We start from the raw sequence: 17245 nt of genomic DNA on the forward strand, positions 1-17245 counted from the left end.
GGGCAGGGTTGTAGGTCTTGGCAGCCAGGAGCTGCTCCTGACTGCTGTGACCCTCTAGGGGACGGAGAGGACGATGAGACAGAGGAAGGTACAGGAGACATCAGCCAGGTGAAGCCCGTGCTATCCAAGGCGGAGCGCAGTCACATCATCGTGTGGCAGGTGTCCTACACCCCAGAGTGAGGCCACTGCCCCAACTCCCTACCCTGCCTGATGCCAATGTGTACATAGGATCCCTGCCTGCCTGCCCTTTGTCTCCTCCCCTGGGGCAGCCAGGAACCTGACCACCCCCTTCTAACCTCTCAACTTGCAGCTTTGACCTGAAGTCCAGCCCCCTCCCCCCAGCTGGCAGGGAGAGGGGTGATACAGGTAACAGGGAGGGAAGCAGGGAGCAGGCTGCATCCCCAGCAGAGAGGGGAGAATCTCTGGGAACACCTTCTCAATAGTACCTGGCTGGCACCCAGCCCAGTGTCATCTAGTCTTAAAGGGTAAGGGTAAGGCTGAGGTGGCTGTGGCCCACTATGGGCTTGCCACTCGTAGGACCCCCATGGCAGGACCAGAGGCTTTGAGCCACCAAGTCTTCCTGTCCTGAGTTGACCTGCTTTGCATGTTACCCATGAAAGTGGGGTCCCTTGGCCTCCAAGCTCTTACTCTTAAGAGGAGGCTCAGGCTGCCTGGACCCTAGCCAGCCTTCTATGGGTATTCCCTGTCCACAAACATCCAGTCCCTCAGCCCAGTCCAGGCTCCCTAGGGCAGCTTCTTCAGAAGACAAACCAGGTGCCATCCAGCCCAGCCCTTGCTGACTTGTGTCCTTCCAGGCTCTCCTTGGGCCCAGGCTCACCTCCTAAGAACAAGATCTTAAGAGTCACACCCCTCCCTGAGGCCCCTAGGGTAGAATTTCGCGGCCTACCAGGTCTCTGGTTTCTTCTGGGGGATGAGGATTGATCCAAACCAGGCATGGTGGTGCACACCTGTGATCCTAGCACTTGGGAGGCTGAGGCAGGAAGATTGTAAGTTCAAGATGTCTGGGCTACAGACTGAGCTCAAGGCCATCCTGAATGACATAGCCAGGCCAGCCTGTCTCAAAAAAAAAAAAAAGTTGGTCCATAGGCCTCTCTTTTGCGATAAAATAGGGTGGGGAAGGGGGTTGTTCCAGAGTGCAGGCTCCAGCCTCAGGTTGATGGGGGTGGTGTGCTCTTGGAGTCTGTCTGCTGCACAGGGCTCCAAGGAGCCCAGCTCCCAGACACGAACTAAGTGCCTAGGGTTGCCCGCTGTGGCCTGCTCCCATGAAGAGCAAATGGTGAGGGGCTGCCCAGCAGAGGACAAAGACAGGGCTACTGCACCAGGCCCTGGGCTGCCCTCCTTACCCACCTTCCCCGCCCAGGCCTTACTCCAACTCCAAGGCACTGATAGGGCAGCATGGCCCCTGCTGCCCATCACCCCCTAGAGAAGCACAGATCTTAGGGTGTTATGCCATGAGCCCAGCTGGCCACCATAGGCTGCAGTTATGTGCAGCTGCAGGCTTCTCCCCACTACCCACCCTGCCACCTCTCCACTGTGATGTATGTCCCTGTCTGTCCCCACAGGAGCTGAAAGTGACGGGTTTAGAGGGTGGGTGGAGCTGGAAAAAGGGGCCGGTGCAATTTTCCTCAGGCTTTATTTGGTCCTGCTAGTGAACCCACATATCTGCTCTGTATGTAATAAACGTCTTGACACCATGCCTCTGCTTCCCCAGGATCAGACCAGTGAGCATGTGGGTTTTTCTCAATTTATTATGAAAACAAGTGTGGGTGAGATGAGTGTGGTGAGTCCAGGTGCTATGGGTCTGGGTGGTGGCTCTGCTGCAAAGTAGCTGTGATGCGTGGCCTGCACCCACTGCCTAGAGAAGCTCTGCAGGCTGAGTGGTCTTCCGCCAGGCTAGCTCCTCCTTACACAGCCAATGCGAGGCCACTGTCCTCCCAGCTTAGGATCTCTTCCTTGTGGAACCAGAGTTCCATCTTCTGGCCGGCCACGCTCTCCTGGGAGTCGCTGCCATGGCTCAAATTCCTGAGGTGCAGAGCAGGAGCCAGCTGAGCAGTGCTAATGGTAGGGTGTGATCAGGCAGTACAAAAGTAATTGTGTGGGCCTTACTTTCCAGCCTCTGCAGAAATCCCCACGGATGGTGCCAGGTTTGGCATCCACTGGGTCTGTGGCCCAGTAAGGGCCTGTGCCAGGTGCGCACCACTTCCAGTCCCTGCCACACCTGCACAGGAGGTGGGGAGGTAGCGTGGGCAAAGTTTTGAGACCAGGGCACCAGCCTATCCACTATTGAGAACTCACCATGGCCACCACGGGCCCCGAGCCCATGTATTTGACCAGCTGACCATAGAAGGGGCATCCGTGCAGATCAGCATAGTGCTCCCTCAGCAGTTCCTCAGAGGCCTGGGGAAGGGACATCCGCGTGCGCGCCTGGGCCATGTTCCTAGCCCAGTCTGCCCAGCAGCGCGCCCCTGCACCGCCCACTGCCACACCTCGCCTGCACCAGCTTCAGTGCCACTAGCTAGAAGCGCCGCACTCTTATCTCTCCCACCAGCCGCCGCTGCACCACATCGGGCTTCACAGCCAAAAAGGTGCGCTCAGGCAGGCCTCCACTGGCTGAGGAGAGCAGGTCATTAGGCCTGCTCCATAGCACACCTCACTGCACGCCCCTGCCAGACCCACGGCTCAGCCGCTGGGAAGAGCTGAACCAAGATGGTAAGCACCAGGCAGATCATGGTGACAGCAGGCGCGGGGCGGGGCCAATAGGGCCAGCAGGCGCAGGGTCAACAGGCTGCGCCGCGCCGCACCTTACCACGCCCAACCCGCATTGGCAGGCTCAAAAGAAACTACGACCCAGGCCTTTTACAGTGTTTATTCCCGGGCCCAGGAGCGAGGAAGAAGCTTCTTGTGGTCTGACTGCCAGCCCGCTGCGCCCTGCAGCCCACCCTCGGGGTCCTGTACTCAGGTCCTTGTATCAAAGTCCCCCCAACCTCCCCCCATCAAAAGGCAAGATTTTCAGCGTCTATTTCGGTCCTTGTTTGTTAAACTGGGGTGCCCTTGGCCTTGCCTTTGGCTTCCAGTTTCTCAGGATAGTCCCAAGGATCCGCGTGCGTCCTCTCCAGGCTCAACAAGGGTTCCTCTGCGCTAAGATTCCCAGTTTTCTGCCGATCCGCGAGGATCATGGCGCGGAGCAGTGGCGGGTAGGGCACGGAGCGCAGGTCGTCTTCGGGCCCCGGCGTGAATGATGTGAAGGCCTCCTCCTCGTGCTTGGGCACCACCCGCCAGTCGTGGTGCATAACATGCTGGATCTCCCGGGCCTCACTCTCTGTCTTACCTGAGGAAAGGAACAGAGCTGTTCACGCGCTCCAGCTTCCGCCCACCCAGCTCCTGAGTCCCGGCCTCACCTTTGAAGGTCAGGACACCCCAGGCCTTCCCGTGGTCCAAATTCTGCGGAGCAAAAGGGGCGGGTAAGTTCTGAAAACAGCTCAACCCGGGGCTCGAGCGGAACAGGGGTCTGGACTGGGATCGCGCACCTGCGCTGTATGGTCGGGCAGTACTCGTGTGAGGCGCCAGTAGCACGGTTCGTCGTGCTGCCACAGCCAGGACTTGCGCGTAACCAGACGACCCAGGCCGAAGCGAGGCAAGCGGCTGAGCAACTGCAAGAGGCGGCTCTCGCGGCGCACGTCGACCCAGGCGCGTACTGGGAGCCGGTAGCCTGTGTACGGCCGCGTCAGAGTCTCGTAGTCCAGGGCGTAGCGCTGTGAGTCGTGCGGCTGGTCCCGCTGCTCACGCAGAGCGCGCACTCGGCGGGCCAGCTCGGCGATCAGCCGCGGCCTCACCTTCTTCCTTGCCATCGTTGCTGCCCGGCCGGCGCCCACCGGAAACTAGCGTGCTCTGATCCCTCCCACACCGGAAGCGGTTGGTGTCCAAGACAAATGCGTCGGAGTCCGGCCGGAAGCGGAGAGGAGGCTGTCCCATGACAGAGGCTGGCCGTAGGAGGGCCGCGAGCTCGCGAAGGGCTCGGGTCCGGAGCCAGCGACTGCCCCCGACTTGGGAGATTTCGGATTCGGACTTTGAGGGTGACACTACGGCAGAAGAGGGTGCTGGGCCCCGGAACGCTGCAGAGGAGCACAAGGTAGCACCTGAGACATGGCGGCCAGAGAAGGCTTTGCAGCGCTTGACGGTGCGCGTGGACCCAGGTGCAGGGATATGGGCCCTGGGGCGGGAGACGTGGGCCCAGGCTCGGTGACATTCTTTAGAGCAGAGCCCAGCTGACTCAGTTGCTGGCTGGGCGTGTCCTTCCTGCATCCTGGGGTGGGGGTCCCCAGCCATTCCAAAGGACCAGCTGTGTGGGATGTTAACTCTAGGGAAGAGTAACACGAGGCGGGGGATGGGAAGTATTTAAGCTTTCTGTGGGGCTGCACCCGCACCCCGCAAGTTCTGCGTGGGAGCGTATAGTGACCGAACTATACCCTGCGGCCCAGCTGTCCTGGAAGATGCCGGCTCAGATATCCTGATGGAAGCACTGAGTGCCCTGGGCTGTGAGTGCTACATCGAGCCGCAGAGTCCAGCCCGCAGCCTGCAGTGGAGTGGAGTGAGGCCTAACCCCCAGCCCCCAGGCGTGAGTGCCCCCTGAGAGTGCAGCTTGGGTCCCAGACAAGCCTGGCAAAGGGGTGGACTGAGTGAGACATTCTGGGTTCCTTATCACTCTGCCAGAAAGAAGCCATCTCTCAGTTGCTGTCAGAGAATGTTCCCCCTCAGAGAGCCACGGGTTAGGGCCAGTTGGAACCTGACATGAGATTTTTAGAAAGCAGACCTGGGTGTGACTGGGGGAGGTGCTAGGGTGACTGTAATGGCCCTGGGGACCCAGGATGAGATTGATCATTAGCATTCAATGTCCCCACAGGTGTTTCCTGAGGTGTGGGCTGCACAGGACCAGGAGCTACTGCTGCTGTTGAAGCCAGAAGAATTTCTGCAGGGTGTGACTCAGCTTATCCAGGTGCTGTCCTTTGCATCCTGGTAGTGGGGATCCCCAGCCAGGCAACAAAGCTTCTCTAGTTATCACTCTAAGGGCTAGGGGCATGGGTGAGCTAGGGGTTCTCTGGTCAAAACTGCAGAGGTGTTGAGAGTAAGGTTTGCCTATGACAGGCAAAAGCCCATCCCTTATCCGGGTGCTCAGTAGCCTGTGTTGGAGGAGAATCAGAATGCCTACCTCATGACTACCTGGGCATACCTGTTACAGTATCTGCTGGGCCCAGCATCCAAAGGTCAGCGTTTGTTGAGTTCTTGATGTATGTCAGGTGTAAGCCCACTAGGATACAGAAGTGGCCAAAAACAAGATTCCTACTCTCGTAGAATCTGGGATGTTCCCAGCAGTTTTCCTCAGTCTCCTTGACTTTAAAATGATACAGGGTTTATATTCTTGAGACTCTGCTCCTCTCCTGCAAACTGGCTGTGGGTGGTGGCCTGTGACTCTGGTGCCACAAACTTCCTGTCAGTAAGTGTGAACAGGTGTGCTGTATGTCTTGTCTCAGACCTTAGGTTCACCCTGCTCTGTGCCCTGGATTTCTGCTGAGAGCCCTGTCCACCCCCATGTGGCTGTCATTGGGCTGGATGCTTACCTTTGGTACTGTTTACCCTAATGCCTTTAGCAAACCTGGCTGAGTTCCTGGGGTATGTGGGGGTGGTTCTACAGAGTGCTGTGTGAGTCCCCTTGCCCAGGATAGGCTCTGGTGGAAGCAGAACCCATGAAGGGTAGGACTGAGGGTGTGTGAGGATTGGCAGGACGGTTACCTCTGTTTAGGTCTCACCAGCCGAGTACCCAGGGGACACAGCAGCCACAGAGTCCAGAGATGGTTGAGACTCACCTGACCATTGGCTGGCCTGAGGTTGAAGAGGTAAGAGTCAGCCTGGATTGTGTGGCACAGTTGGCTTTGTCCAAGTACAGGGGCTATTCTCATGAATAGACCCTCACCCATACCCATGGCTTGCCCCCTCTTAGGCCTTGGTGCTCCTGCAGCTCCTTAGAGACCTGGATGTGCTTTTGGTGGCCTCATGGCAGGAGCTGAGCCAGCATGTATGCTCCTTCACCAAAGCCCTTGCCCAACGTCCTTCCAAGTATGTGCCCCTGCCCAGGGCTGAGGTGGACTACCTACAAGGGGTGGAAGAAATACCTGCTGAGAGCAGGAAGGCTTTGCTAAGCTCAAGAGATAGAGGGCCAACCTCTGAAAAGCCAACCTCTGAATGAAATACCTGTCATTCCTGTCATAGGCAGTACCGGGACTCCAAGGCCTTTTCGTTCTGCACAACAGGACGCTGGGCCTCAGGCCAAAGAGTGGCCAGAAATGGCTCTGGGCTACAGGGGGTGTGGTGGAGGCAGATTCAGCAGTTTAACAGGGTCAGCCCAGCTGTAGCTGACGCTGTGGTTGCTGCCTTCCCCTCCCCCCGCCTTCTGCAGCAGGTGAGTCCCCCTAAGTATTTCCTTCTCAAGAATGGAAACCAGGTCCCTAAGGAACACTCTGCTCATGTCAGTTCCTGTCCTAGGCACTCCTGGCCTGCAGCACAGAACAAGAGCGCCTGGGCCTCTTGGCTGACCTTCCTGTGAAGCCCCACAAAGGCAAGCAACACCGCAGGGTGGGGCCTGACCTCTCCCGCAGAATCTGCCTCTTCCTGACCACTACCAACCCTGACCTCCTGCTGGACCTGGGCTCCTGAGCACACCCATTGGGCTTCCTCCCACATCCATCAACAGGACAGTATATAGCCCAACACACTAAAGGGCAGGACCTAAACCTACCGAAGGTAGACTAGGGTGGACTCAGTTGGTCAGGTCTGAGCTTATGGGTGGGTGAAGGGGAGGGAAGTTATGAAATGAGCAGAAATGAAGTGAGCGCTTCCCCAGTCCAGAGGTGACATTTAGCAAAAAGACCTGGAGAAAACGGGGACTTTTGGCTATAGATCTGGCTTCAGGGTAGCCAAGCAGCAGGGCAATGTGTCCAGAAGAGGTGTCAGACAGCTTCCAGGTCCACAGCTACCAGAGGCTTCAAGGGTGGCTTCCTTGGGAGGAGTATGAGATCTTAGGGAGAGGCGAACCAGGCCTGACCCTTTCAGACTGTTGGACAGCCAGACCTGACAGGAAGAAAACTGGACACAAAGGAGGCCAAGGCCTTGAGATGGACTCTTTAATCTTACAGCTGTGTGGGCATTTGTGACAATTAAAGTCTCTGTGACAGGCGCAGCAGCTGACAACATGCAAAGCAAGCTAAGAAAAAATCCAGGTCTGGCAGGAACAGAAAGAACTAAGCTCCAGCAGAACCCTTCTCTTTCTGGGGCAGCAGACACCTGTGCCCCTGGCTCCCAGTCTGGGTCCAGAGGTACTCAGGCTGCTCCTCCCAAGACACTCAAGAGGGAGACACAAGGGCACAGGTATGGCTTGTGCCCTGCCCAGCTCAGGCAGCTGGGTGGACTGGCAGCCTGGGGCCCTGGGGCCCCTGAAGAAAAGACTGTCTTGGCCCTGGGAGAGATGATTTCAGCCCAGCTCTCCTCTCTCCTGCTGGATGGAAAGAAGCCAGGGAGGGAGAGAATGCTAGTCACAGGCTGAGAAGGCAGTCTTCATCAAGAAATAAAATCAGGTCCGTCGGCAGCGTTTTCTCTGGCAGGGCCTGGTCTCTGGGCTGCTGGGGCTGGTCAGATCTGCTGCCCTAGGTGAGGACACAGCAGGCTTGTGGCTGCAGTTCATGCTCAGTACCCAGCCCAACTTGTTGTATAGGGCCTGCTTAAGGCCAGGTGGCAGGGGCAGGCCCTCAAGGGTGTCTCCTGAGTTTGGTCGCAGCTGCCGCAGGCGGTAGCAGCATAGGTACTGCAAGGAGGTCATGCTAGCGCAAGAACGGATCACCTTCATGCTACTCTTTGCTGCTGTGGAGCACACCATTGGGTAAAACTTCTTGTTCTGTAGCCGAGTGGCCGCCACCCCTGGAAGTAAGACACGGGGAAGGGAGGCCTGCTTGCCAGGCTCAGCCCTCCCATAACCCATGCTGGGGTGGCTGAGGGAAGCAGCTTGTGCAGCTGTGAGAGAGGATGCTGGTCGAGGGGACTCCATCATGGCCCCTGAGGTACATGCACATACACACCCCCACCCACCCACCCTGGGGCCTTGGGTTTCTGAGTTTCCACTAAGGGTTAGGCCAAGTGGTGCCCTCACCTATGCACTTCCTGTTCTTAAAGAAGGTCAGTGTCCCGTGCCAGGTATCCAGGTGCACACCAATGATGGAGCCCTGGCCAAACCTCGAGGAAAAACTTGTCTTGTCGCCCTTATGATGAAGAAGCCCTAAGGACAACTGAGTATGTAAGCCCAGAATCTGTAATGCTGCCCTTCCCACCAGCCTACCCCACTTAAGCCACACGCACCTGTATAGGACAGGCCCCAGCTGTCCTCATCCCTACCAAGAAGGCTGCAGAATGTGTGCTGATACTTGTCCAGGTCCACATCTGATGTTCCAATGCCCACCATCTGGGGACAGTGGGGTTGACCAGGGGCTATTGGGCCTGGGGCCTATGGTAGCTGCCCTCAAGCCAATGGCCACTTACCATATCAGTGCCATAGACAGGTGAGGTCATCTTAATCTCCCAGAAGTGTTGGCCATCTCCCAGCTCCTTGGTACCCCGAATAGCTGCAGTACCACAACTGTACTCCATGTGGAAGCTGACCTTGCGGTTATCACAGCTAAGCAGGGTGGCTGATGACTTATTTAGGTCATCCCAGACCCAATCAAAATCTGCAAAATCAAAACAAGAGACCTAGGCTGAGGAGGGCCCCAAAACCACAAGGTCTCCCTGTACATCCAGGAGGGCCTGACCCAGGTGCTCACATTCATCCTCCTCTCCACAGCGGCAGTCCTTGCCACGGTGGGCCATGTGCAGACTGCTGCAGAAGGCAGCCTCACTCTGTCCCTCGCAGTCACAGAACGACTCCCCTGTCACAGGTACAGCACTGGGAATGGATGGTGGCAGAGATGAGTACTCTGGTTCGGAATCCGAGTCACTGTGCTAGAAGAGAGAAGGAAGCTATTCCTACTGGTCATTCACCCTCTACTTACCACTCACCTCTACCACCACAAGCCAGACTGTTAAATTCCACCTGAAGGGGGATAGGTACCAAGGACTCCTTGGCGTCATAGGTGCACACAGCTCAGTACTAACACCTGACACAGTGGCCCAGCCACCCCCATTTCCACACGTGGGGGCCCTGGATACCCAGCCACCATGAAGCATCAAAGGCAGGGCCTATCAGTTCTGCCCTCTAGTATTCAACAGCTTCTTGATGACCTAGCCCTGCCAGACCATGTGGGGCTTAAGCCTGTATGGGGCTGAGGTCATCTTGTCACCAAAGCCAATGGAGTGTTCTCTTAAAGCCCAGCGGGCTTATACTGCTGCTGCTATAAGAAACATCAGAACTGTCACTACCTCCAAGGGGACACAGTTTTGTGGTTCAAGTTCCAAGTCCTAGGGCTGATGTTGGCCCAGTGGTTAGACACCACAGCTGAACTGGTCAGGTTCTAGCAATGAGCCAGCCCATAGGCTCTTGCAGGAGAGCAGTTGAGAAGGGGTTCTCCACAGGCTTTCCTACTTCAATATGCAGATCTTTGAAATACCTGCCTCAGCTCTAGACCCCAGGCCAACCTGCTCAGGGGCCAGGGAAGTTACAAATACTCCATGCCAGTCTGCTCCATCAGCCCTATGATCCCTAGGCCCTGCTCCAGCCTTCCTGCCACATACCTGCACACCAGCACAGGTGACCTAAAATCTGGGCACTGTCATACCACAGGGTCCTGCTGACACAAAGCCAGCCCCAATCCATATCCAAAGTCCTGCCCTCTGCCATATCAATTCACACCAGCTTTGCTCCATAGCACTATAGTCACTGGCTTTGCCATGGATAGATGGTTGAGGTATCACTCCAGCCCTTTTTAAACTCTGAGACCAGGTCTTACTGAGTTGTCCAGATTAAGCTCTAACTTGTGTTGGCATTTGTGTGTATGTGCACCTGTGGTGCTGGGGCTCAAACCTAGAGTCTTGTGCCTACAACTTGAGTCACATCCCTAGCCTTTAGGCTTTTTTTTTTTTTTTTTTTTTTTTGGTACTGGGGATTGAACTCACAACTGTGCTTACAAAGCAGGTGCTTATGCTACTGAGCTAAGTCCCCAGCCCACCCTTTAGGCTTTAACTTGAGATCTTCCTGTTTCAGCCTCCTAGACTGCTAGGATTATAGACATGTGCCACTGTTCCCAAGGACCCTTTCCCAGATTCTTTTTATTACATTTCACTTTCTGCTAGTGTCCTGTTTTCCGCCTCCTCCCACTAAACCCTGAACTCTTCCTAGTGGGATCTGTTCCTCCAAGTTTTCTGTGAATGAAGCCACATGGTATCTTAAATGGATGAGAAGGTCTGCTGCATTTGAGGAGAAACTGCCCAAAGACTTCTAAGTATATACTCAAGTGGACTCTGCCTCAGGAAACTACCACACGGGAAGCTCAGGCAGCCCCAAAGTGAACATAGGCCAAGCCACCTGCCTCCAGACAAGGCAGGCCCAGGGGGACTGTACCCAGCTGGCATAGGAAGGCCTTGCAACACCAAGGTAAATCCACTGAGTCAGGAGCCAGAGCACTAGGTCAAACTGACCTGGAGAGGAGGCAGACTTGACCCTTAACAAGCCTTAAGGAGAACACTGGAGCAGAGGGAAGAGAGAAACACCCAGGATGACTAGCTAACACCCGCCCACACACAGGTACCGTGGGCCCATTAGGTGACAGGACAAACAGCATGCATGTGTCACACTGCCCAGCCCAGACACCACCTGTACCCCACAGCCATGAGGCTGTGAGGCAGGGATGCAAGCAATAGACTGCTTCAGGCTTCGTGGTCAGAGCTAGAGGCATGGAAGGAATATAGGCCAGCCTCTCAAGCTCAGCCCCAAAATGCTATCAGCCAGACCAGTAAACCTATGCCTCCCACCTCTACAAAGCCAAAGAAGGGACCATTTCTGGCCAGGACATCTGTCTAGACCAGGCTACATGTACAGAGCTATAACTGTCCAGCCTCAAGAAGTCAAATGAAAAGCCATCCCAATTGCCTGCCCCATCCCCACCAAACTGTACTGCCTCAGGGATAAAGGCCATTCAGCCAGCCTCCCAGGTCTGGCCACAGATGACATGGGCACAGAGCTGAGCATCTTCTGGCCACTTTACTTTTTGGAGGGCCTACCTGAGCTCAGTCATGCTGGTATCCAGCTGTATCCCAGCACTTTGGGAAGCTGAGACAGAGAATAACAAGTTCAAGCCCAGCCTGGGGAACTTAATGAAACACAATGCAAACAACAGGCTTGGGAACATAGTTCAGAGTGAAGATCTTAAGTCAATCCCAGTACTGCCAGAAAAAAATAATAGTCCCCTTTTACGCATGTAGCTGAATACAGAGAACACATCTGCACTCCAGAAAAAAACACCTGGAAAGACACACACAGCAACTTAACAACAGTTACCTCTGGAAATTGGCTGGGCAGACAAAATAGAAAATTTCTGTTGTACAATCTGACCAAAGCCAGCAGTCAGCCTCTCTCATACCAGAATCATCACAGAAGAGAATGGGAAAGAACCCATGCTTAGCCAGGCGCAATGTCACATACATATAATCTCAGCACTTGGAAGGCTGAGGCAGAAAGAGGATTACTCTGAGTTCAAGGCCATCCTGGGCCACATAGTGAGTTCAAGCCCAGCCTGAACTACACAGCAAGGCCCTGTCTCAAAAGCAAAGAAAGAAAACAAATTCATGTTTGTCCTAAGATCGTGCTACCCCCAAGCTGTATGACCTTTACTAGATCAGAACCTGGCTGGACATAGCACACCCAGTAATCACCTATCCTCTGGCTCAGGAACATTTCTCTTTGAATCCTTATGCTTTAGCCTACAATAACCACCTTGCTACTGGGACCTACCTGCCCATCAGAGTCGTAGCCCCAGTTAGGGGTGCTTGCCAGGCTTACAGCCCTGGCATCCGCGTCTCGGCGGGCTGCGCTGAGGACGAAATGCCATGCCCTGCTGCTCCGGGGTCGCCTCGCCATGGTGAACAGGACCTGAAGGGAAACAGGCCCAGAGCCAGATGGACACACAGCCCACAGCTGTATGACCTACAGACCCCATCCCAGTGCTCTGCCCTTGGAACTTGGCCTCTACTTGGCAGGTTGGCCCACAGACCCACCCAAGGGTGGGGGCTCCATGGCACTGGATGCTGACCTGGGGCTCTGGAACTTTTCACAAGTCCCTACCTGGCTCCAGTATCTGAGCACCTTGATCAAACCGAAGAAGATGGTGTGAAACACCACCCAAACGCCCATGACTGGAAGACACCACTCAGCCCACCCTGGAGTTCCACTCTGGAGCCCAGCTGCCCCTCGGACATCTCACACCCGATTCACTCCTCCTCTGCTGTCCAGTTTGACAAATGGCATCTCCAGCCTCCAGTTCCTCATGCCAGAAGCACCGCAGTCATCATCCCTGACTCGACCTCTTCCTTCCCGCCACACCTGCAGCCATCCTCGCTCTCGCTAGAGCCCAAACATCATCTCCCGAACCGCAGAACACTTCCGCTCGACTTCTCCAGCCTCCCACCCTACAACCGAGCTCTCTTTTTGAAATAAATTTAGGATCTGTTCAAAGCTTGCCAGTTTCCGGGGTAAGATGCGAGGGGCTGACTCTAATTCACCTTCTCGGTCCACTAGCTGGAGCTGTCCTGCCTTTTACCCGAATACCTCCTATCCCCTGCAGACCCCAATTTGTAGACCCCTTCATTAGCCGTACCAAGTGAATGCCCGGGCAGGCTGCTCCAGGCCGCGGCCGGCCCCCTTGCCACCCTTAGGGCCTAGGGCTGCTGTTCACCGACCTCGGCTTCCGGCAACGCTGCAGGTAGTGCCCGACCCTTAAGCCGCAACCCGGCCGGCCCGCGCCGATCCCACAAAGACAAAGAGAGGCTGGCCTCCTATTCCGCAAGGTTAGCGCTGCGCCGGCCGGCCAAGCCGGACCGGGCGCCGTTCACCTGCTGCCGCTGCTGGGGTCCGCGGGCCCTGACCCACTTTCCGCTCCGCCCGAGACGTAAACAATCCCCGCCCCCGCGCCGCATTGGCCCGGAGGCCGGAGGCGGGCCCGCCATGTCAGGACTTCTCGTAGGGATGGGTTTCCGATGATCACAGCTGCTACTGAAAGGTTGCAAAATCTGTCAGTCTGGTCCAGACCTCCTCATTGGCTACAGTTGGGGACGACCCCCGCACGCCCATTGGACGTCGGAGCGAACACGAAAGTAGTTCTTGCTCCCCTACGTGCTTTGCGCCGGAACCAGAGGGCCCAGTTTGGCAAGGCCTCGGACTACTTGATTGGCTGGGGGAGCGTCAAAAGAAACCAGGGGCGGGCTTTTCACGCTGTCCGTCTGCTGGAGGTGCGCAGGGCTGGCGGAAGGAGCTGCTTTCACAGGTGGCGGCCAGATGGAGGGAGACACTGGTGAGCTTCTGGATCGGGGGACGTTTCTGTGGACCCGAGGGAGTCGTTGCCTAAGGGGGAAATCTTTGCCTGCCGGGGCGTGCGGGAACGAGGGGAATCTGTGCGAGTCTGGCAGGCTCTGTGCGGCCGGCTTGCAGTCTGCTGGGGGTGACCAGTGCGGAACACCAGTTCCCCTTGGGTACCCCGCGGCCTATCCCTGGTCTTAAACATGCCTCCGGGCGCGCGGGAACGCTATCTCGAGCTAGCTAGGTGGTGCGGAGACACGCTGGCGTGATTATGACTGTGCCAGGTCTTCAGCTTCATCAGCCTCCTCCTGACATCTGTGGGCCCAGGAGTACCTTTGCTTGGGAGTTTGAGATTTTTTGCCTTCTGTGACCCCCCTCTTCAGACAGGTGCAGGGATAGGTCAATCTGGAGCTGCTAGACCTTCCTTCTGTCTGAATGCCTTAGCTTTTATGGGTCAGAAGGGATAAGTGTCCCATTAGCTTTTATCCTCAGAGTTTGGTACGTGACACTGCTCAAATAAATGAGTAATGAGGGCCTGTGGTCTCTGGAAAACACCGAACTTCCCAACTTCTGCTTCTCACCAGAACCTGGGAACCTGGCTGGTGTGCGACACATCATCCTTGTCCTTTCTGGAAAGGGAGGTGTGGGGAAGAGCACTATCTCTACCGAGCTGGCCCTGGCGCTGCACCATGAGGGCAAAAAGGTGAGGCCCCTCCCTGAGCACTGCAGCTTAGCGCCAATTGCTTGACTCCTTGCACTTCGCGAACCTTTGCCATCTGGCCTGCTGCAGGTGGGGATCCTCGACGTAGACCTGTGTGGCCCCAGCATCCCGCGCATGCTTCAAGCACAGGGCAAGGCTGTACACCAGTGTGACCGTGGCTGGGTGCCTGTCTTTGTGGATCGGGAGCAGAGCATCTCCCTAATGTCTGTGGGCTTCCTGCTGGAGAATCCAGATGAGGCAGTGGTGTGGAGAGGTCCCAAGAAGAATGGTAATGACACTGCTGCATGCAAGCAGGCACAGATGGCCTTCCAGCCTCTCCCAGATGTCTTCTTAGAGCTTAGAATTAAAAAGTTTGAAGGGGCCGGGTGTTGTAGCACAGACCTGCACTCCCAACGTGCTGGGAGGCTGAGGCAAGAGGATCCATTAATTAAAATAAAAAAGGCTGAAGATGTAGCTCAGTGTGAAGGCCCTGAATTTTGTCCCCAGTTCAGGGGGAAAAAAAAGGCCAGAGGTGGAGGGCTGCCCTCCTTCCTTTCAAATAGGGGTGAGGGTTTCGTGAGGTCAAGGTCCGGTTCCCTGGAGTAGCAAATGACAATAAACTGTCCTAATTGCAGTGAGAGGCTGCTGGGATGATTAACTAGTACAGGGCAGGTCCTGGATACACCTGCAAGAATTTTCACAGCAGGCTCTCGCACAGGCTTGAGAGTTTGGTACAGACAACCCTAGGAGGTTGTGGCTCTCTCCTGAACTGAGGCCTTAGCGAGAATCAACGCCAATCACTGTTGCATTATCATGTGGAGACAGGGCTGGGTGCTGGGGGCCACAGAGCACAGGAGAGAAAGTATGCTTGTGAGGACAGGGATAGGCTCTACCATCTCACTGTTTTGCTCCTCTACCCTTACTAAGAACCCCCAGCAGGGTTCTCACTGCCTCAGTCTAATGCTGTAAGTGGTCCCAGAGCCTCCAGGCTGGTGAGGTGCCTCCTGAATAAGATACCTTTCTTCAGATTGCTGGTCCACATAGCACAGACCAATTCACCTCTTTCTCTGGGTCTTTACAGCACTGATAAAGCAGTTTGTGTCCGACGTGGCCTGGGGGGAGCTGGACTGCCTGGTGGTGGACACACCCCCAGGGACTTCTGATGAACATATGGCCGTAGTGGAAGCACTTCGACCCTATAGGCCCTTAAGGGCCCTTGTGATCACCACACCACAGGTATCATCCACAGCTGCACTCATCCCCTGAATGTATGATCTCTCCACTAGGCTCAGGTGTGGGGACCAGGTCTCCCTATTCATTATGCAATTTTAGGCTGAATTTGTAGCTGACTGGCCCATCCCTGTCTCTTGCTGTCTAGGCAGTGTCTGTGGGGGATGTGAGGCGAGAGCTGACCTTCTGTAAGAAGATTGGTCTACAAGTGATGGGGGTCGTGGAGAACATGAGTGGCTTCGTTTGTCCACACTGTGCGGTGAGTCCTGAGAAACAGCTAGGACTGTGACAGAGTTGACAAACACAGTACAAGCCAGGTCAGGCAGTATCTTCAGACCAGTCACTGTCGGCCCCTGGCCCTTAACATGATGAGCTTGGTCCTCATTACCCCTATCTCCTAGGAGTGTACCAGTATCTTCTCCAGGGGTGGTGGGGAAGAGCTGGCCCGGCTCGCCGGAGTTCCCTTCTTAGGTGAGTGTAGAAAATGGGCCCAGGGGCATCTCACTGGGGTCTCAGCTCTCATCCTGCCTCTGCTTTGGGTGGATCCAACTATACCCATGTAAGAATGGGAAACCCTGTGCCACCAGTGTGAAGTGTCGCCAGCATCAGCCTGGTTACCAGCAATGTTGGAGACTAATACTTACAGAGGAGCTAAATACAGGATGCTACCCAGCACTCGTGTGAGGTTCTGGGATCTTCTCTGGGGACACTGGTGCCCATTCTTCTCTTCCAGGTGGGTGATGAGGAGAGGCACAAGCTCTGGTAGCAAGTGGTGCTTGGACATAGGGCCTCACAGTACCAGCTTCTCCCAGACTCCTCTTTGTCTTTTCAGGCTCTGTTCCCCTGGACCCCGAGCTCACCAGGAGCTTAGAGGAGGGCCACGACCTCACCCAGGAGTTGCCTAAGAGCCCTGCATTTCCTGCACTCACCTCCATAGCTCGGAAAATTCTGGATAGTTTGCCCACTATGCTGTCCTGACAGCCTCTCCACAAGGGGCTCCACAGACAGCCTCCAAGACTTTCCACAGCAGAGATCCTAGGTGCATTCTGGGATCTACAGCACTGGCCAAGCAGTATCGCTGTGAGTGTCACCTCGCAGGCCCTGTCCTTGGAGAGGTTTTGTCACAAGTGGTGCACACTGACAGTAGTTCTCTCTGGCCAGCCTGTGGCTGAAGGACAGCTCAGGCCTGGTACCTTTTTTTGTTATGTGTTTTGTTTGTTTTTTGGTACCAGGGATCGAACTGATGACCTCATGCCTGCCAGGCAGGGGCTTACTCCATTGAGCTAAATCCCCAGCCACTTGATGTTTTTTAAGACAGTGCCTCACTAGTAATTTAGGTTGATCTTAAGCTCACAGAGTAGCCCAGGCTGGCCTAAAGCTCCTAGCAATCCTTTTCCCTCAGCCTCACAAGTGTTGGAGTTGTAGGTGTGCACCATCGCCCCTTAGCCTGATACCTTAAGATAGTAATGGTCTTAGCCAACAACTCAGACTTTCAGTCTAGTGGCCCAGATGGGCTAACCATTCCTGACAGCTGGCCATCCACACCATCTCCAAGCTGGCCCAGGCCTCCTGCTGTCATCTGGTGGCCTGAGCCCTGTGAATTGGGTTGTCAGGGCAGCATTCCTTGATGTGGTGAACTGGCCTCAGGCACTAGATGAAGCTGCCATTAAATGTATCCCACCACCTTGATCATGAGTCTGATGTTTGAGATCTCTTCCTAGTGATGACAGCATTTGCTTCTAAGCATTCCA

The 17245-nt window shown here is 55.5% G+C and overlaps 6 protein-coding genes across 28 annotated transcripts in view; 3 read left to right on the plus strand and 3 right to left on the minus strand.

The window, feature by feature from the left end:
- Mapk8ip3 (mitogen-activated protein kinase 8 interacting protein 3) overlaps positions 1-1715 on the plus strand; it is a 45281-nt gene extending 43566 nt beyond the window's left edge. For all 14 annotated transcript variants that reach the window (XM_013141610.3, XM_063226274.1, XM_063226275.1 and 11 more), the window contains one exon: positions 59-1715. In XM_013141610.3, the coding sequence (XP_012997064.1) occupies positions 59-180 (122 nt within the window). In that variant the 3' untranslated portion in view covers positions 181-1715. The remainder of the gene's footprint in view (positions 1-58) is intronic.
- A 36-nt stretch (positions 1716-1751) lies between these two features.
- On the minus strand, positions 1752-2671 carry Nme3 (NME/NM23 nucleoside diphosphate kinase 3; the record flags this gene model as incomplete). Its single annotated transcript, XM_013141563.3, is given in 7 exon segments — positions 1752-1945; positions 1947-2043; positions 2128-2139; positions 2141-2188; positions 2190-2239; positions 2317-2418; positions 2513-2671. Coding segments are annotated over 7 exon segments (537 nt in total), but the record flags the coding sequence as incomplete, so codon positions are not given.
- A 201-nt stretch (positions 2672-2872) lies between these two features.
- Mrps34 (mitochondrial ribosomal protein S34) lies at positions 2873-3869 on the minus strand. Of its 2 annotated transcripts, none has more exons than XM_003478460.4 (3): positions 3549-3869; positions 3420-3462; positions 2873-3349 (listed from the first exon to the last, which is right to left on the minus strand). In XM_003478460.4, exons 1-3 carry the CDS (start codon positions 3867-3869, stop codon positions 3057-3059), a joined length of 657 nt encoding a protein of 218 aa, XP_003478508.1. In that variant the 3' UTR covers positions 2873-3056. The 2 variants fall into 2 exon arrangements, with proteins under 2 accessions (XP_003478508.1, XP_003478509.1); XM_003478461.4 differs by having other exon boundaries at positions 2873-3367.
- Positions 3870-3968: 99 nt separating this feature from the next.
- On the plus strand, positions 3969-7657 carry Eme2 (essential meiotic structure-specific endonuclease subunit 2). Of its 4 annotated transcripts, none has more exons than XM_005007386.4 (8): positions 3969-4198; positions 4500-4636; positions 4922-5014; positions 5550-5641; positions 5819-5912; positions 6017-6132; positions 6286-6475; positions 6559-7657. In XM_005007386.4, exons 1-8 carry the CDS (start codon positions 4165-4167, stop codon positions 6727-6729), a joined length of 927 nt encoding a protein of 308 aa, XP_005007443.1. In that variant the 5' UTR covers positions 3969-4164; the 3' UTR covers positions 6730-7657. The 4 variants fall into 4 exon arrangements, with proteins under 4 accessions (XP_005007443.1, XP_003478150.2, XP_005007442.1 ...); XM_003478102.5 differs by having other exon boundaries at positions 3992-4214; XM_005007385.4 differs by lacking the exon at positions 4500-4636 and having other exon boundaries at positions 3992-4198.
- On the minus strand, positions 7180-13171 carry Spsb3 (splA/ryanodine receptor domain and SOCS box containing 3). Of its 4 annotated transcripts, XM_063226286.1 has the most exons (8): positions 12867-13171; positions 12005-12142; positions 8883-9060; positions 8602-8789; positions 8422-8524; positions 8216-8341; positions 7910-7986; positions 7180-7715 (listed from the first exon to the last, which is right to left on the minus strand). In XM_063226286.1, the coding sequence occupies exons 2-8, from the start codon at positions 12128-12130 to the stop codon at positions 7605-7607; spliced, it is 909 nt and encodes a 302-aa protein (XP_063082356.1). In that variant the 5' UTR covers positions 12131-12142; positions 12867-13171; the 3' UTR covers positions 7180-7604. The 4 variants fall into 4 exon arrangements, with proteins under 4 accessions (XP_063082356.1, XP_005007441.1, XP_005007439.1 ...); XM_005007384.4 differs by having other exon boundaries at positions 7180-7986; positions 12949-13170; XM_005007382.4 differs by having other exon boundaries at positions 7180-7986; positions 12867-13170.
- A 184-nt stretch (positions 13172-13355) lies between these two features.
- Nubp2 (NUBP iron-sulfur cluster assembly factor 2, cytosolic) lies at positions 13356-17183 on the plus strand. Of its 3 annotated transcripts, XR_010039786.1 has the most exons (8): positions 13356-13559; positions 14149-14267; positions 14355-14553; positions 15346-15500; positions 15643-15753; positions 15896-15965; positions 16082-16227; positions 16327-16460. XR_010039786.1 is itself a non-coding variant. In XM_003478103.5 (7 exons), exons 1-7 carry the CDS (start codon positions 13544-13546, stop codon positions 16470-16472), a joined length of 816 nt encoding a protein of 271 aa, XP_003478151.2. In that variant the 5' UTR covers positions 13356-13543; the 3' UTR covers positions 16473-17183. The 3 variants fall into 3 exon arrangements, 2 of the variants coding, with proteins under 2 accessions (XP_003478151.2, XP_063082359.1); XM_003478103.5 differs by lacking the exon at positions 16082-16227 and having other exon boundaries at positions 16327-17183; XM_063226289.1 differs by lacking the exons at positions 15896-15965; positions 16082-16227 and having other exon boundaries at positions 16327-17183.
- Positions 17184-17245: the final 62 nt, after the last annotated feature.

The sequence above is a fragment of the Cavia porcellus genome, unplaced genomic scaffold, assembly GCF_034190915.1.
Source record: "Cavia porcellus strain 051 isolate PalLab524CR breed Dunkin Hartley unplaced genomic scaffold, mCavPor4.1 scaffold_16, whole genome shotgun sequence".
In the NCBI taxonomy this organism is placed as follows: Eukaryota; Metazoa; Chordata; class Mammalia; order Rodentia; family Caviidae; genus Cavia; species Cavia porcellus.

What these genes read in the sequence shown, in the direction of transcription:
- Nubp2 (XM_003478103.5), top strand. An exon ending in TGCACCATGAGGGCAAAAAG is followed by an intron (nt 14,268 to 14,354) that starts GTGAGGCCCCTC and finishes GGCCTGCTGCAG; the next exon opens with GTGGGGATCCTCGACGTAGA. An exon ending in TCGTTTGTCCACACTGTGCG is followed by an intron (nt 15,754 to 15,895) that starts GTGAGTCCTGAG and finishes CCTATCTCCTAG; the next exon opens with GAGTGTACCAGTATCTTCTC.
- Mrps34 (XM_003478461.4), bottom strand. Translation starts at nt 3,869, where the DNA reads ATGGCAAGGAAGAAGGTGAGGCCGCGGCTGATCGCCGAGCTGGCCCGC. An exon ending in TGCCCGACCATACAGCGCAG is followed by an intron (nt 3,463 to 3,548) that starts GTGCGCGATCCC and finishes TTTGCTCCGCAG; the next exon opens with AATTTGGACCACGGGAAGGC. An exon ending in GGGTGTCCTGACCTTCAAAG is followed by an intron (nt 3,368 to 3,419) that starts GTGAGGCCGGGA and finishes GCGCGTGAACAG; the next exon opens with CTCTGTTCCTTTCCTCAGGT.
- Spsb3 (XM_005007384.4), bottom strand. Translation starts at nt 12,130, where the DNA reads ATGGCGAGGCGACCCCGGAGCAGCAGGGCATGGCATTTCGTCCTCAGC. An exon ending in GCTACGACTCTGATGGGCAG is followed by an intron (nt 9,061 to 12,004) that starts GTAGGTCCCAGT and finishes TCTCTCTTCTAG; the next exon opens with CACAGTGACTCGGATTCCGA. An exon ending in TAAGAACAGGAAGTGCATAG is followed by an intron (nt 7,987 to 8,215) that starts GTGAGGGCACCA and finishes TCTTACTTCCAG; the next exon opens with GGGTGGCGGCCACTCGGCTA.
- Eme2 (XM_003478102.5), top strand. Translation starts at nt 3,992, where the DNA reads ATGACAGAGGCTGGCCGTAGGAGGGCCGCGAGCTCGCGAAGGGCTCGG. An exon ending in GTGTGACTCAGCTTATCCAG is followed by an intron (nt 5,015 to 5,549) that starts GTGCTGTCCTTT and finishes GTCTTGTCTCAG; the next exon opens with ACCTTAGGTTCACCCTGCTC. An exon ending in CTTGCCCAACGTCCTTCCAA is followed by an intron (nt 6,133 to 6,285) that starts GTATGTGCCCCT and finishes TTCCTGTCATAG; the next exon opens with GCAGTACCGGGACTCCAAGG.